Raw genomic sequence first — 16,243 nt, 5'->3', positions numbered from 1 at the left:
TCTGTAATTAACATGCGTCACTTTATTTTGGTTGTGTGCAGGAGCAGCACACGGAAATGTTTTATGGATTTTCTGTTTTTTTTTCAACATGTTCATTTGAGTTCACATACATAATAAATAATATATAACACATACATATACACGCACACGCTATATGTACACGTTTGTTAACTTTTACTTGCAGTTAGACTCACTCACAGGCATCATTGGAATCTGCAGTTCCACGGAGGCATAGAAGAGACACTGAACAGGATTGAGGCCTAGTTACTTTGGCGCCTCAGCGCATGTAAATAAGTTACCGAAATTACACGAGGAGCATTTCAGCTTAATTTTCCACCTTACTTTGGATTACAAATACAAAGGAGTGACTTGAGCTAGCGAAGAAAAGAAAACCCCGGATTAAAGTACTTTAGTGAGGCCTCACGTATAGCCTTTAAAACAAGGGGAGCTCCCAGGTTCATATAAATACATTTATATACATCTGTTATATTCTAATATATAGTGCTGTCATCCTATGTTGGGATGACCGCAAATTACTGTAACCACCTATTGAAATATTTTATAGTAAACAATATTTCTGGTTAAGTATCCAGTTGCGTGGCGTACTGTTTTTCACCACCAGGTGGAGCCAGTGGATCCTGAGGGTACAATAAAGGTACTTTGCACCACAGCTGTGCCAAGGGGATTGAGTCAAGTCAGGGGGTCTCTAGGTAGAGTGCAGGCCCAATCAAAACCAGCAGCTCCTTCAGGGGGTAAGTGATAGATAGAGATTATATTATATATATATATATATATATATATATATATACATATACATACATACACACACATACACACACACACACATATATACACACACACACACACACACACACACCCAGGGATTGAGTCACACAGCACTAAGCACTTGCCACTTTTATTTTTGATGTGATGAAGTATTACCGATAGATAGAGATTCTATCTATATGGATATAGATTTTACAGATATTTTTTTTTTAAACATACAGTGCCTTGCGAAAGTATTCGGCCCCCTTGAACTTTTCAACCTTTTGCCACATTTTAGGCTTCAAACATAAAGATATAAAAATTTTATTTTTTATGAAGAATCACCAACAAGTGGGACACAATTGTGAAGTGGAACGAAATCTATTGGATTTTTGAAACTTTTTTAACTAATCAAAAAATGAAAAGTGGGGCGTGCAAAATTATTCGGCCCCCTTGCGTTAATACTTTGTAGAGCTACCTTTTGCTGCGATTACAGCTGCAAGTCGCTTGGGGTATGTCTCTATCAGTTTTGCACATCGAGAGACTGAAATTCTTGCCCATTCTTCCTTGCAAAACAGCTGGAGCTCAGTGAGGTTGGATGGAGAGCGTTTGTGAACAGCAGTTTTCAGCTCTTTCCACAGATTCTCGATTGGATTCAGGTCTGGACTTTGACTTGGCCATTCTAACACCTGGATACGTTTATTTGTGAACCATTCCTTTGTAGATTTTGCTGTATGTTTGGGATCATTGTCTTGTTGGAAGATAAATCTCCGTCCCAGTTTCAGGTCTTTTGCAGACTCCAACAGGTTTTCATCCAGAATGGTCCTGTATTTGGCTGCATCCATCTTCCCCTCAATTTTAACTATCTTCCCTGTCCCTGCTGAAGAAAAGCAGGCCCAAACCATGATGCTGCCACCACCATGTTTGGCAGTGGGGATGGTGTGTTGAGGGTGATGAGCTGTGTTGCTTTTATGCCAAACATATCGTTTTGCATTGTGGGCAAAAAGTTCGATTTTGATTTCATCTGACCAGAGCACCTTCTTCCACATGTTTGGTGTGTCTCCCAGGTGGCTTGTGGCAAACTTTAGACGAGACTTTTTATGGATATCTTTGAGAAATGGCTTTCTTCTTGCCACTCTTCCATAAAGGCCAGATTTGTGCAGTGTACAACTGATTGTTGTCCTATGGACAGACTCTCCCACCTCAGCTGTAATTCTCTGCAGCTCATCCAGAGTGATCATGGGCCTCTTGGCTGCATCTCTGATCAGTCTTCTCCTTGTCTGAGCTGAAAGTTTAGAGGGACGGCCAGGTCTTGGTAGATTTTCAGTGGTCTGATACTCCTATTTCAAAATGATCGCTTGCACAGTGCTCCTTGGGATGTTTAAAGCTTGGGAAATCTTTTTGTATCCAAATCCGGCTTTAAACTTCTCCACAACAGTATTATGGACCTGCCTGGTGTGTTCCTTGGTCTTCATGATGCTCTCTGCGCTTTCAACAGAACCCTGAGACTATCACAGAGCAGGTACATTTATACAGAGACTTGATTACACACAGGTGGATTCTATTTATCACCATCAGTCATTTAGGACAACATTGGATCATTCAGAGATCCTCGCTGAACTTCTGGAGTGAGTTTGCTGCACTGAGAGTTAAAGGGGCCGAATTATTTTGCACGCACCACTTTTCAGTTTTTTTATTTGCTAAAAAAGTTTAAAATATCCAATAGATTTTGTTCCACTCCACAATTGTGTCCCACTTGTTGTTGATTCTTCACAAAAAATCTAAATTTTATATCTTTATGTTTGAAGCCTGAAATGTGGCAAAAGGTTGAAAAGTTCAAGGGGGCCGAATACTTTCGCAAGGCACTGTATATTTATTTATTGAAGCACTATTCACTTTATATGGAGTGTTGGCAATATTCACAGTACTGGATTGAATTTTACACATGATTAGGTTGCACTTTGCCACATGCTCCAATCTGATGATCATACAAGTGACTAAAAAGTGGCACGCTCATGTAATAATTGTCCACATACAAACGGTACCCCTTTCCGAATAAGGGTGACACTGAGTCCCACACAATCTTCCCTCTGCTCCCTATGTAGTCAGGGCTGTTTGTCGGCTCTACATGTCTATCTCTTCCCTTGCAAACCATAAAACTACATTTATAGCCTGTGGCCCTGTCACAGAGCTTATACATCTTGACCCTGTATCTGGCACGCTTCTGAGAAGATACTGCTTGAATGACAAGCAGCCAGAAAACGTAATCAGGCACTCATTAACGCAGACAACTTGATGGGGAGTAACAAGTCTGCAAAGCGTTGGTTGAAGTGGTTTACGAGGGGCCGAATTCTGTAGAGCTGATCGTATCCAGGGTCTCCACGAGGAAGACAGAGTTGATTGTTGCTGAAGTGCATGAACCACAAAATCTGCTCGTATCGTGCCCTGGCCATGGAAGCAGAGAACACGGGCATATGGTGAATTGGGTCACTGGACCAATATGACCACAACTGACTCTTTAGTTATGCCCAGATCGAGGGATAGGTCCAGAAAGGTCTTAAATTTGGTAACCATAATTGGTTTCCAATCTCTGGCAAGGGAGGACTGGGGATTAGCGGTGATGTATTCACCAGCATACAAATTGCTTTGGTCCACAAGAGATCTATAGAGGTCTTAGGTGAAAAACAGCAAATAAAAAATCAAGTGATGTAAAATCAACTGTTTCCACCTGAATGCCTGGTTGGCCAGTGAATGGGGGGGAAGTACGGGTGCTGCAGAAGTGGTGGACTCCCAATTAGGGTTGGTGAATGCAGCAGGAAGGGCACTATGGGCACGACAGACAGGTCTGTCTCCTTGGTGGCAGCGGGACACTACTTGTGCTTGCCACCTCATCAGCTTGAACTGCACTTATGGGACTCGCCATATCACCAAGTGTTACTGCAGTGCCGGTTTGAGTACGACCAGGGTGTACTAGGCCGCTGGTGCTTGCCAGTTCACCAGAAGGAATAGTGGCACTAGTACTTCTCTGCTCCATACAAGAGCCCTACAGTTCTTGCACCTCAACAGCAGAAGAAGAAGATCGGGGTCTGGTACATCTGACCTTGGCAGGGACCACAACTCCGTCATCAGAGCTATCTGTCATGGAGCCGCTGTAGTCTTCAGGATCGTATTCTGAGCCTTAATCTGACAGATGAGCGACTTCCTCTTCACTATCTGTCATGCTCAGAAATGTGTAGGCCTCTTCACTAGTATACCTTCGATTTGCCATTTTGGGCTCTAAATTTACTGGTACACTAGTGAGACTCACAGGTAAAAAAAGCTCCTAGGCTCTCAGCAACTGTATCAAAACGCTACAAAAAAAAAAAACTGTTAGCGATCACAGGGATCAGGCCTGACTCTGCGAATGCTGCAGATATGTGTGTTGCGTTTTGTAAGTGACAGTGATCAATCAACGCTGCACTTGCGTGGGCTGGGCGGAAGGGGCAAAATGCAGGTGCTAGCGTGATCAGCCCAGATACTAGCTAACACTGCATTTTTGGGAACCCTAAACTGCTGGGGGCGTTAGTATAGATCTGATCAGATCAGATATTGAGCCCTTCAGATACTATATCACTAAGGGAGGTGTATGCTGCGTGTGTATTAGCGGTACTGGCAATAACCTGATGCTACCTAGGGTGACGCAGACCCTATCTGACGCTAAAAATGAACAGATATCACCCGCCAGGCGATCAAGGGGTTAAACCTTTATTGAGTAATAAACGGCGGGTATGAAAAACTAACCAGCATCCGTGATCACTGGTGAAAGGGTTAATTGGGGGGCAATCAGGGGGTTAAAACCTTTATTAGGTAGTATATGGGGTTAGCTGACGCTGAACCTAAATACTTACCTGGCTAACTAGCGTCACCTGTGACACCAATACGGCGATCAGACAAAAAAAAAAAGATTGCTTAGTGACATTGGCAACAGGGGGCGGGGGTGATCAAGGGGTTAAAACTTTATTGGGGGGTACCCTAGACCTAAAGGGGCCTACCACTAACTGCCCTAATACTTATAACAGTCACAAATGACACCAATGCAGTGATCAGTAAAAAAATAAAAAAACTGCTATAGGTGTCAATGTGACAGGGGGTGTGGGGGGGGGGCGTTGGTGATCAGGGGCGATTTGTGTGCTTGCGTGTTCTACTGTTAGTGTAGTGTTGGTGCAGACTCACAGTGATGTCTTCTCTCCTTGGGCGCCGGAACGGAAAGGCTGCATGAGGCGAGACGACATCACTTCCTGTGCTTCTGTTTACATTACAGAAGCAAAGGAAGCTTCTCATTCGTCAGGAACGATCGTGAGGGGGTGGCCATGAATCAGTGGCCTCCCCCCCAGCAAGCATCGCTCCTGTAACCATTCCGACCAACGCAGGCAGTCGGGGGCTCCGATTGAGCCTCCCACCCGCTGGGAGGCAGGGACGTACAGGTACGCCCATTATGCCTACCCGTGTCATTCTGCCGACATACATCGGTGTGCGGCAGTTGGCAACTGGTTAAAAATCACTATTCCCCCCCCAAAAAAATGCAATTTTTAAAACTTTTTTTGCATTGATTCATGTGCCCTGGGGCAGGACCCAGGTCCCCAAACACCTTTTAGGAAAATAACTTGCATATTAGCCTTTTAAATTCTCACATTCGGGTCCCATAGACTTTCGGTCCATTCACATGTTCTGCCGCGAACCAAATTGGGGGTGTTCGGCTCATTCCTAGCCAGGGGCAACAGCAAATACATTTGTTGCAGAAGTACATACCATCCATGGATTCCTAGTGATCCCCAAGGGTGGTGTTACTTAGCCTCATTAATCCTGATAATGGGAATTCTCTGAGACAATGAGAGAAGTCACTTGCTCAAGGCTGGTGTTCATCCCAGATACCCCCTCGGACACCATTATGCCAGGTCATGGTTCCCCTCAAGAACCGTATGGGGTATTGACATGATGAAAAAACGCTAAATAATTACCCTGGGATTTTGAATGAAATACTAGATAAATTACAGGTTGAAGCAAGAGACCTTGCTAAGACTTGGAACCCCCTGGGTAGCGTGGGGGGGGGTTTGGTTTCAGTGGAGTTTTTTTCCTGGATAAAGGATAGTGCTATGTTTGTTGTACCGATTTTGCTTATGGCCTTACTCCTGTATGCCAGCTTCAAGTTTATCATGTGCATGATTTCCCAAGGTACTCAACCTCCTTACCCAGCTGTAGCTAATAGAATGTACTAGACTTGTGCACAACGGAAAATTTCGTTTAGTTTCGATTCACTGTCATTCGTAAAATACATCATTTCGTTCTGTTATATTCGTTATGTTACGTTTATACGTTTTCGGATAATTCGTTATTATTCGTAGAGTGTCCAATTCATTCGTTCGTATTCGTTGAAATTCGATATTTATGTATGTATAGACATTCGTGATAATGATTCGTAGTTAGTAAAGTCGTTTGTTTATTGAATCTTTTGAACACACACAATGACAACTTCTCTTCTCCTCTGCTCAAATACAATACAACACCCTTCTAACTCGGTTCTCAGGAATGCACTTTGCCAGTAATCCATCCTCTGGCACAAAATTAATTAGCTGATTGGACTATAAGATTTACTTTGAGCTGACCTTTTGTTTCATTAGATCTTTAAAGAATTACCAAATCATGTCGAATTCATTCAAATTCATTTGAATCCATTCGTTATAATTCTTTCGTATTCGTTGTAATTCGTTATTTTTCTATTCGGACATTCGGATGCATCCGAATGTCGGAAAGATGCAAAATTCGGCTGAATTTCGATTCGTTACGAAACTAACTGCACAAGCTTAGAATGTACCTTGACTTTTATAATGGTCACCAGGATGAATATGTCACAATGAGAAGAAGCAAGTCCTCTTTGTGACTTCAAGAGGGGATTGCAGTAATGCGATTAGACTATAGTGACTCCATCTTGTTTTTTCATAAGTTCATACATCTTTAATTCTGGTAACTGCCGATTTGCAAGGTGCTTGTTGCAAGACACACAATAGCTTGCATAGGCATTTCTGCTTTTTCTATAATAAGATTGTGGTCTAGACTGAACTGGTTAAATGAGAAATGGACATGGGAACAGGGAAGTGTGACTTATTAGTCATAAGCCAGGTGATTTTTTTGTAACCTTATGTTAGTTAGAGGTTATAGATTTGAATAACCATATAACTGATTTGTTTAATTATATTCATGATATTACTGTATTCCTTTTTACTAACCCCTCCCCTATTGTGATTGGGTAAGTTGAATCAAATGTAAGCTGTATACCCGCCCAATAAATTTGACATTTCTTTGAACTCACTCCTTGTCTTTTTCTGTTCATTGAAGTTGTCTCCTGGTACCGGGGGCTCTCCGTGGTTTGCCGTATTAACCCTTGATTGGTCTGTCATGTACCTGAAATACCTTTGAACCCTTTTCACGCTCTTCTGCTGGAAACACCATGCCAGCCACTTAAAATTTTCCCCCTCCCCTGCCAGCTCCTGTTTTCTTAGGAGCACCTCCAGCTAGCTGAGGTGACACAGAAACATATGACATACACAGTCAATAATACAACAGTTCCTGTGTCAGGAATCTTTAATATGGAGTTCCACCCAAAAAAAGTCAACTTTTCGGAATCCTGGTATTTGCCCCCACTTCCGGGCATAGATATCCACAGTAAAGCTGGCCATACACCATACAATTTTCTTATTCAATTTCCTTTAGATTTACCTTCAACTGTGTAGTACAAGGGCCTGCCTGATTGCACACAAACTGAAAGTGTTTAGATTTGACCTCATATTATATAGTTTTGGTAAATCTATAGAATAAAATTGTATAATGTATGGCCAGCCTATCTGTGGCTATCTATGCTATATCCGGCGCCTCCTCCGTCACCCCCGCTGTCTTTTGGGAGACACACAGGTCCCAGCAGACTTGCGCATGTGCAGTAGGGAACCAAGATTTGAAGCTGCAAGGCTTTACTTCCTCATTCACTTGACAAAGATGGCGATGCCTCCACCGAGAGACAGATTGGCTTCAGGTGCCAAAATCGCTGGCGCCCTAGACAAGCAAGTGTCCATATTTTAAAAGTCAGCAGCTCCCCGGAAAAAACCCAGTGGGTTGAACTCCTAGTGTGTACCAGGCTTTCGCTTCACTCTGTTTTGGAGGTATTGCAGGGATGAGATATCACAGGAAGTGCTGGGGAACATAGATATAGATGTATTAATTTTTTTAGATTCAATTAATCTGTCTGTGTATTCTAGCTCATATACTATATAGTTAAAGGTATTTGGACACCTGAACATAATACCTAGATGAGCTTTTTAGACAAGGATGTTGCCACTAAACCCCCTCCCCCCACCACTTTGTGACTTTAACAGCCTCCATTGTTCTGGGAAGGCTTTCCATGACATTATAGAGTGTTTCTGCTATTGTAGAACAACAGCTGGCTCTCAGAAAGCCATCATCAGCAGTCACTTCCAGTTCATATGTATATATTCTGGGAGTGTCTGGTGCAGACGTCACATCTAGTATACAGCGTGGAGCAGCAAGATGGTGAGCGGGGTCTGGATCAGAGCGTAGATGGCACACATGGTGTGCAACATGGGAACGGCATAGCAGAATGTGAGCTGTGTGCCTGTCAAGGTCACATGTGCTGCGCAGCACGAGAGCAATATTGTGGGAGGTGAGCAGGGACTGGAGAGAGGAGGATCAGAAAACCCGAGGATTTGCAGAGCTGGGGGTTACTACTTAGCAGGGGTTCAGCAGAGCTAGATGCTACTGCTGAAGGGGGGGAGCAGCAGAGCTGGGGGCTACTACTCAGTGTGGCATCAACAGAGCTCGGAGTACTACTGAGCATCTGCTGAACAAGGGGACCAATGAGCTGGCGATCTGCTGAACAAGGGTTTAAAGCCTTCAAAACAAAACTGAAAATCAACGCACACACAGACATTTGCCAAGCTTCATTGAAGCATCAAAAACACATCCAAAAACTATGTTGGTGCGGTAGGCGCTTTAATGTGTGAAGTCGAAGCAGGTGTAAGTGAGCCCTTAAAGAGTTTTCGGTTTGTGCTGCTCAGAAAATAAATTTAGTCTTGCTTTAAAGATGGCTTTAGATCTATGAAGGAAGTTAAATTGTATTTTATTGGCTTGCTCAAGTGCATATATTTAACCACTTGCCGACTGCCTCACGCCAATATACGTTGGCAGAAGGGATCGTACAGGCAGAATCATGTACCTCTACGTATCCCTTTAAGAGGCAGCCAGTGGGAGCGCCAAGATCTGTAAGTAGAGTGGTACCCGCGATCGTCTCACGGGGAGGAAGAACGAGGAGATGCTAATCTAACAAGCATCTCCCCGTTCTGCCTTAAGACAGTGTCACCGATCTCTGCGATCGGAGCAGAGACCAGTGATGTGTCACACACAGCTACACCCCCCCCCCCCCCCCCACAGTTAGAAACACACCCCATTTACGCAGGAATCAGTGCATTTGTATAACACTGATCGCTGTATAAATGACAGTTGTCCCAAAAATATGTCAAAAATGTCCGATGTGTCCGCCATAATGTCGCAGTCATGATAAAAAAAAAACATGCTATAACCTTTGCGCAAACCAATCAATAATCGCTTATTGCAATTTTTTTTAAACAAATCTATGTAGAAGAATATGTATTGGCCTAAACCAAGGAATTTTTTTTTTTATAATAACAAAAAGTAAAAAATAATGTTTTTTTTTTCAAAAATGTTTTTTTTTTTTATAGCGCAAAAAATAAAAAAAACACAGGGGTGATCACATACCACCAAAAGAAAGCTCTATTTGTGGGGAGAAAAAGGACGTAAATTTTGTTTGGGAGCCATGCCACACAATTGTCAGTTAAAGTGGCGCAGTGCCGTTTTGCAAAAACTGCTCTGGTCGGGAAGGGGGTAAATTCTTCCGGGGCTGAAGTGGTTAAGCAAATGGAGAGTAGATGAAAATGTTCATGCTTGAACAATCTTTCCTCATTGGAGTGATCAAACACACTGCTGTTAACATAGACTTGAGATAGCTGCCTGGCAAATTCAGTTCAGGTGTCACTAGGTACAGCTGAAAGTAGTAGGGGTTGTGTAAGGGTCAAGGATGAGCTCAGGCATGTTCTAATGGTCCACGTGCAGAGCCCGTCAGGAAGTCGGCACTGCGCTAATCACAGGCAGTGAGACATTGCCCTGATACGCGGCTGCAGAGATCGGGCAATGTCTTACAGCCCATGGTTAGCGCAGCGCTGCGCCGACTTCCAGGCATGCTCTGTACGTGGACCATGCGAACACCCCTGAGCTAATTCCTAGTAAGCGTACTTTCACACTGCTCTATTCAAAAAATGTGGTAAAAACACATATGCCTTTTTGATGCATTTTCTGAACTTCTGACTCAAAAAACGCACCACGTTGTGCAGTATTGATGCGTTTTCTATAGAAATCAATTATGCGTTTTTGGTGTACTTTTGAAAAGTGCACTAAAGATGCAGCATGCAAGACTTAATAATGAACCGCATTGTTGTGAAGCATTTTTCTTCAACTTTTTTATCCCATAAATGCATGAAAGATCCATGTAAAAGGGCAGTAATACATATGCTACAGAGCACTTAAAAAAACTCACTCAACTCAACGGAACATGCAATGTTTTGATTTCTTAAGAAGGTGAATGATTGTATGACTCGGAGTCATTAGTGTGACAAAGTCAGTTGTATTAAAAAACAAAAAACAAAACCACGCACAATCAAGATGTGCAGGTGTTGTAGTTAGCAAGTTGATCTGCCCGGCCAAGGAATCCTTTACCCACTGTGAGCAGATTAAGGCTGGGATCACACCATTGCAAACTGGATGCTGCTTTCTCCACATTCAATTCACATAACGGGATTGTGACCAGTTCATACAACTCCGCAGCGACTCCAGAGTGAATTGCACAGGAGTACTGTGCGTCTTTTGATCTGTTTCAGGTGCAAATTCAGCCAAAAATTCAGGCTGAAATCGGACTTGAACCGCTGAAAAGAGACGCACCTGAACCCAAGTCTGAACATACTAACCTGATCGTTAGCAATTGGAAGCCAACGAACGTCTTCTATAATGTTAATATGTAATATGAACTACATCCATAGGAAACCATGTTAAATGGACTGTAGTGCGTTTCTGCAAAACTGAAAACGCACTAAAAAAATGCATAGGTATAAAGCAGGCATTAGTAAATCAAAAATATATACCATATACTGTGCATTTGTACCTTATACAGTCTAAATTACTTACCAAGCCCCCACCAACAATTGAAATTTTCTTCTTCTGTTTATTAGCCATATCCATGAAAGCTGTGTGTGGCTAAACTATTAGAGCTGACTGGCAGGTCAGTATTGTGTACATAGATTTAAAAGAGACTTAAACCTGCTGACATAGCAATGATTAAAGTCTATGTTTGCTTGCGAGCACAAACAGTAACACAAGCTAATGTTTAATGCAAGGCTGAAAGCTGCATGTCCTTTCTCTGAAAAATCCCTTCCTCTCTACTATTATTGGGTATGGTCCGTGCCTCCCCTTCCATCTCCTCCCCGCCTATCTTGCAGCATCTGCATCCAACATATTAGAAAAAAACATGTAGATGCATGCTGATTCTATTTAATTTCTCTTTATTAATATTAGGTGGCAGCAGACATTGGTTTGGGGTACACATTCGATTTTAAAGCTATGTTTCGACTATTGTGTCCCCAAAGTCGCACAATTTTGCAGCAATTTTTTACCATGATTTTTTGCCGCGACTTGAAGCAATGCCTGTGTATTCTTGAGGTCTATGGACCTCAAGTCACATCAAAATGGGACCAAAGTAGTGCAGGGACTACTTTGAAGTCGCTGCGTCTTGAAGTCGCACAGATGTGAATGGTACTCATTGCAAATTATGGGGTACGACTTGTCAGGCGACTTTTCAGTGCCAAATCGCACGAAAAGTCGCAGTAGTGGAAACCTGGCCTTAAACGTTTGTCAGAATGAAATCTAAGGCTAAGGCCTTTAGTACTTAGTTTTAGATAGCGTGGGAAGGATTTAAATCTTCTCCCTGGATTTTGTTTCTGTTACCTCTTTGAGGAGGTTTTCCTTTTACTTTCTGCCCCTGTGATATTAGTGCAAGAAACAAGGGGGTACTGTAGTCATGACAAACCAGAGCAGGGAAAGCATAGTTGGCAACATTCTGAAAAAAATGGATATGGACACTTTTTTGTTTGTAGGCAGAGTCTCATCTTAATTAGAGGTGGGGCATTAATTTGTAGGTGTGACATGGGTTAGGATAAAAAAAATGTGCAGCGTAGGTTGACAAACAATGGGCCTGATTTAAATGACCTATTGGGCGTGGCTTAAATGGGGTGTGGTTAGAGAATGAGATGAAATAGAAATGGAGGGAGAAGGAAGAGAGGGATGGAGGGAGGAAAAAAAGGGAGAACGAGAGGGAGAGATAAAGAAAGAGATGGGGAGGGAAGGAGAGAAGGAAGGAAAGAAAGAAACACAAGAAAAAGAGTGAGGCCAAATTGTGACAATTGGCAACTAGGCAGTGTACAGAGGTCAGCAAGTTGCAGGGCAGTGTACAGAGGTCAGCAGGTTGCAGGGCAGTGTACAGAGGTCAGTAAGTTGTAGGGCAGTGTACAGAGGTCAGCAGGTTACAGGGCAATGTACAGAGGTCAGCAGGTTGCAGGGCAGTGTATGGAGGTCAGCAGGTTTCAGGGTACTGTACAGAGCAGTGGCGGCTGGTGAAGTTTTTGGATGGGGGGCGCCAGACCCCGCCCATCATGACCACGCCCATCATTTTGGCCCCTCCCACTTCTCATAAACCACGCCCCTTATATAATCTGAAAAAAAATTGGCGTGGGTTCCCCCCTCCGAGAGCATACCAGGCCCTTAGGTCTGGTATGGATTCCAAGGGGAACCCCCTACGCCGAAAAAACGGCGTGGGGGTCCCCCCAGATCCACACCAGACCCTTATCCGAGCACGCTACCCGGCCGGCCAGGAAAGGGGGTGGGGACGAGTGGGCGGCCCCCCCTCCTGAGCCGTACCAGGCTGCGGGCCCTCAACATGGGGGGGTGCCTTGGGGGAGGGGGGGCGTGTGCGGCCCCCCCACCCCAAAGCACCTTGTCCCCATGTTGATGAGGACAAGGGCCTCTTCCCGGCAACCCTGGCCGTTGGTTGTCGGGGTCTGCGGGCGGGGGGCTTATCGGAATCCGGGAGCCCCCTTAAATAAGGGGGCCCTGGATACCGGCCCCCCACCCTATGTGAATGAGTATGGGGTACAATGTACCCCTACCCATTCACCTGTGAAAAAAAGTAAAAAAAAAACACAACACAGGGTTAAAATATTTTATTGCACAGCTCCGGGGGTCTTCCGTCTTCGGGGGTCTTCTCGCCGGACTCCTCCGCTATCTTCTTGTAGCTCTTTTGCTAGCGGAGGAGCCCGGCTTTCTTCCTCGCCGCCGGCCTCTTCTTCCGACTTCGGGGGTCTTGTCCCCCTCTTCTGTTCTTCTGCCGGGCCACCGCGCCTTCTTATAGCTCTTTTACAGGTGGTGGCCCGGTCTTCTGTCGCCGCCGCCACCGCCCGTTCTTCTTCTTCTTCTTCTCCTGGAGATCTTGACTCGACGTCCTTTCCGGCCACAATGCCAGGGACACGCTGCGCTTCCACTTATATAGGGACAATGGGGCAGTGTCACATGGGTTGATGTCACATGGGTTGGTCACATGGGTTGATGTCACATGGTGACCCCGCCCCCTTACGATGTCACAGTCCCGGAGGATGCTGGGACTGTCGCCATGTGACATCAACCCATGTGACCAGCCCGCTCGTCCCCACCCCCTTTGCTGGCCGGCCGGGTAGCGTGCTCGGATAAGGGTCTGGTGTGGATCTGGGGGGACCCCCACGCCTTTTTTTCGGCGTAGGGGGTTCCCCTTGAAATCCATACCAGACCTAAGGGCCTGGTATGCTCTCGGAGGGGGAACCCACGTCAAATTTCTTTTCAGAAATTTGGCGTGGAGTTCCCCCTTCAGAGCTCATTCTCTGATTGGCCACGGCAAAAGTCGCCTGGCCTGGGGAAACCTTTCTGGCTGTGAAAGCTTTTTTTCCATTCATTCAGCTAAATGCATGAACATTCTCAACAAAGTAGAAACTAGAAAGCCTTTATGCGGTGACTCACCTCCTGCTTCACTGTCTTGCAGCTCCGCTCAGGCTGAGGAACGGAGCTGCCGACATCACTTCCGGGTTGCGTGAAGCAGCCGAAAGCCGGAAGTGACCTGCCTGTCTAAGAATGACAATGCTCCCGCCCGTAGAATCACAGTGATTTTACAGGCGGAAGCTAGTCGGCGTTCTACAGTGCGCCGCAAGGCGGGTTTTTAACCCGCAAATGAAGCGCCATGGATGCAATCTTGTGATTGCATCGACGTGGCGCTTCTCATACTGCACTGTGACCGGCGCCACAGTACACTATGTTAAATTGTTAAATGAATTTTTTTTTTTTTTTATGTCTTAAAGGGCCCGTTTTTTTTTTTTTTTTTACTTTTTTTTTTTTACACCTAGGGGGAGGGGGGCGGCGCCCGGGTGCCCCCTATGGGCGGGCCGCCACTGGTACAGAGGTCAGCAGGTTGCAGGGCAGTGAAAAGAGGTTAGCAGGTTACAGGGCAGTGTATGGAGGTCAGCAGGTTTCAAGGCAGTGTATGGAGGTCAGCAGGTTGCAGGGCAGTGCATGGAGGTCAGCAGGTTGCAGGGCAGTGAATGGAGGTCAGCAGGCTGCAGGGCAGTGAATGGAGGTCAGCAGGTTGCAGGGCAGTGTATGGAGGTCAGCAGGTTTCAAGGCAGTGTATGGAGGTCAGCAGGTTGCTGCAGCCGGAAGATCTGTGCTGCAGCCGGAAGATCAGTGAGTTTTATAGCTGTTTGTCTGCTGTTTACCCACTGATCACCCAGCTAGTGTCCCCAAAACAGTGAAAACACCTGTCATACAGTGAACACCGTCAACAAGTGGTACATCTGTCCACCAACAGCTGGCACATCAGCCCGTCAACAGCTGGCACATCAGCCGCCCGCAATCTGACACATCTGTCTGCCATCATTAGGCACATCTTTCCGCCATCATTAGGCACATCTGCCTGCCATCATCAGGCACATTTGATGCTCGCCATCAGGCACATTTGCCGCCCGCCAACATCAGGCACAGCAGCCCAACATCTGGCATATTTGCCACCCGCCATCTGACATCTACCACCCGCCATCTGACATCTGCCCACCACCAGGCACATCTGCCCACCACCATCAGGCACATCTAGCCGCCATCATCAGGCACATCTAGCCGCCACCATCTGGCACAGCTGCCCACCATCTGGCACATCTGCCGCACGCCATCTGACACATCGTACATTGCAGAGAAGGCTCTCTAGATACTCCAGAGTATGTTGGACGAGAGTATCAGGGAACTCTCTCCGTCAGACTCGGATAGTGACTATGAGCCAGTAGAAAGCAGTGGCTCCTAGATGGAAACCGAGGAAGATAAAATCCTACCAAGGAGAATCAGGAGAAATGAGCAGGCGCAGACATCCACCACCAGCACAGCACTCCAGGACATCCACCAGCAGGCATCCACCAGCAGCGCAGCACTCCAGGATGATATGCAGGCATCCACCACCAGCGCAGCACTCCTGGGCATTCATCAGCAGGCATCCACCAGCAGCGCAGCACTCCGGGATAGGCAAGGATCCACCAGCAGTTCTGCAACCTTCCTAGAGGATAGGCCAGATGCTAGCAACGGAGCATCCCATCAACTAGGCAGTACCCATACTAGATAAAGCTATATATAGAGTGATTTCTCGCAATGTAAAAAAATCACTTAGAGAAATTTCTCTTTTGTTTTATTCATTCTAAGTGACTACATAGTAGCACTATATTATCTAAAAGGTAGATAATATAATACCAAACTGGTTGCGTGAATAAAGTGTCACAGTGCAAATAAATATTAATATATAAAGTGTCAAAATGCTAATAGATATCAGTCCATAAAGTGATTGATATAAAGTAGCAAAATGCTAATAAATTTATTTATATTTATTTGCACTGTGACACTTTATTCACGCAACCAGTTTTGGGATTATATTATCTATTAGATAATATTGCACTACTATATAGTCACAGAGAATTTTCTCTTTTGTTTTATTCATTCTAAGTGATTTTTTTACATTGCGTGAAATCACTCTATCACTTTATCATTTATTTTGTGTTAATGGGAACACTCAAGATTTTGCAGCAATTTTAAATTTATCATGTCACAAAATTTTGAGATAGACATCATTATCTATCACTCCTAGTAGCGCGAAGGACACACATATACACAGTGCCCATACTAGCCTCCCAGATGTTCTACTGTATCCAACATGGCTGCCCCATACGGCAGTAGAACCTGTAATTCCCCTTTTTAC

At 44.9% G+C, this 16,243-nt stretch overlaps 1 protein-coding gene across 5 annotated transcripts in view; it reads right to left on the bottom strand.

Moving 5' to 3' along the window:
- The window catches only part of KMO (kynurenine 3-monooxygenase), a 145,146-nt gene extending 133,918 nt beyond the window's left edge, over nucleotides 1-11,228 (bottom strand). For 2 of the 5 annotated variants that reach the window (XM_077486618.1, XM_077486617.1), the window contains exon 1: nucleotides 11,065-11,223. Coding sequence is in view for 2 of the 5 variants with exons in the window: in XM_077486616.1 (XP_077342742.1) it covers nucleotides 11,065-11,118 (54 nt within the window). In the remaining 3 variants the exon portion in view is untranslated. Of the gene's footprint in view, nucleotides 1-11,064 lie in introns of all 5 variants that reach the window. The other 3 variants (XM_077486616.1, XM_077486615.1, XM_077486619.1) reach the window with 3 other exon arrangements.
- Between the last annotated feature and the right edge of the window lie 5,015 nt (nucleotides 11,229-16,243).

The sequence above is a fragment of the Lithobates pipiens genome, unplaced genomic scaffold (assembly GCF_037356315.1).
Source record: "Lithobates pipiens isolate NorthernLeopardFrog02 unplaced genomic scaffold, aLitPip1_a1.2 Scaffold_18, whole genome shotgun sequence".
Lineage (NCBI taxonomy): Eukaryota > Metazoa > Chordata > Amphibia > Anura > Ranidae > Lithobates > Lithobates pipiens.
This window is presented reverse-complemented; position numbering and strand designations above follow the sequence as displayed.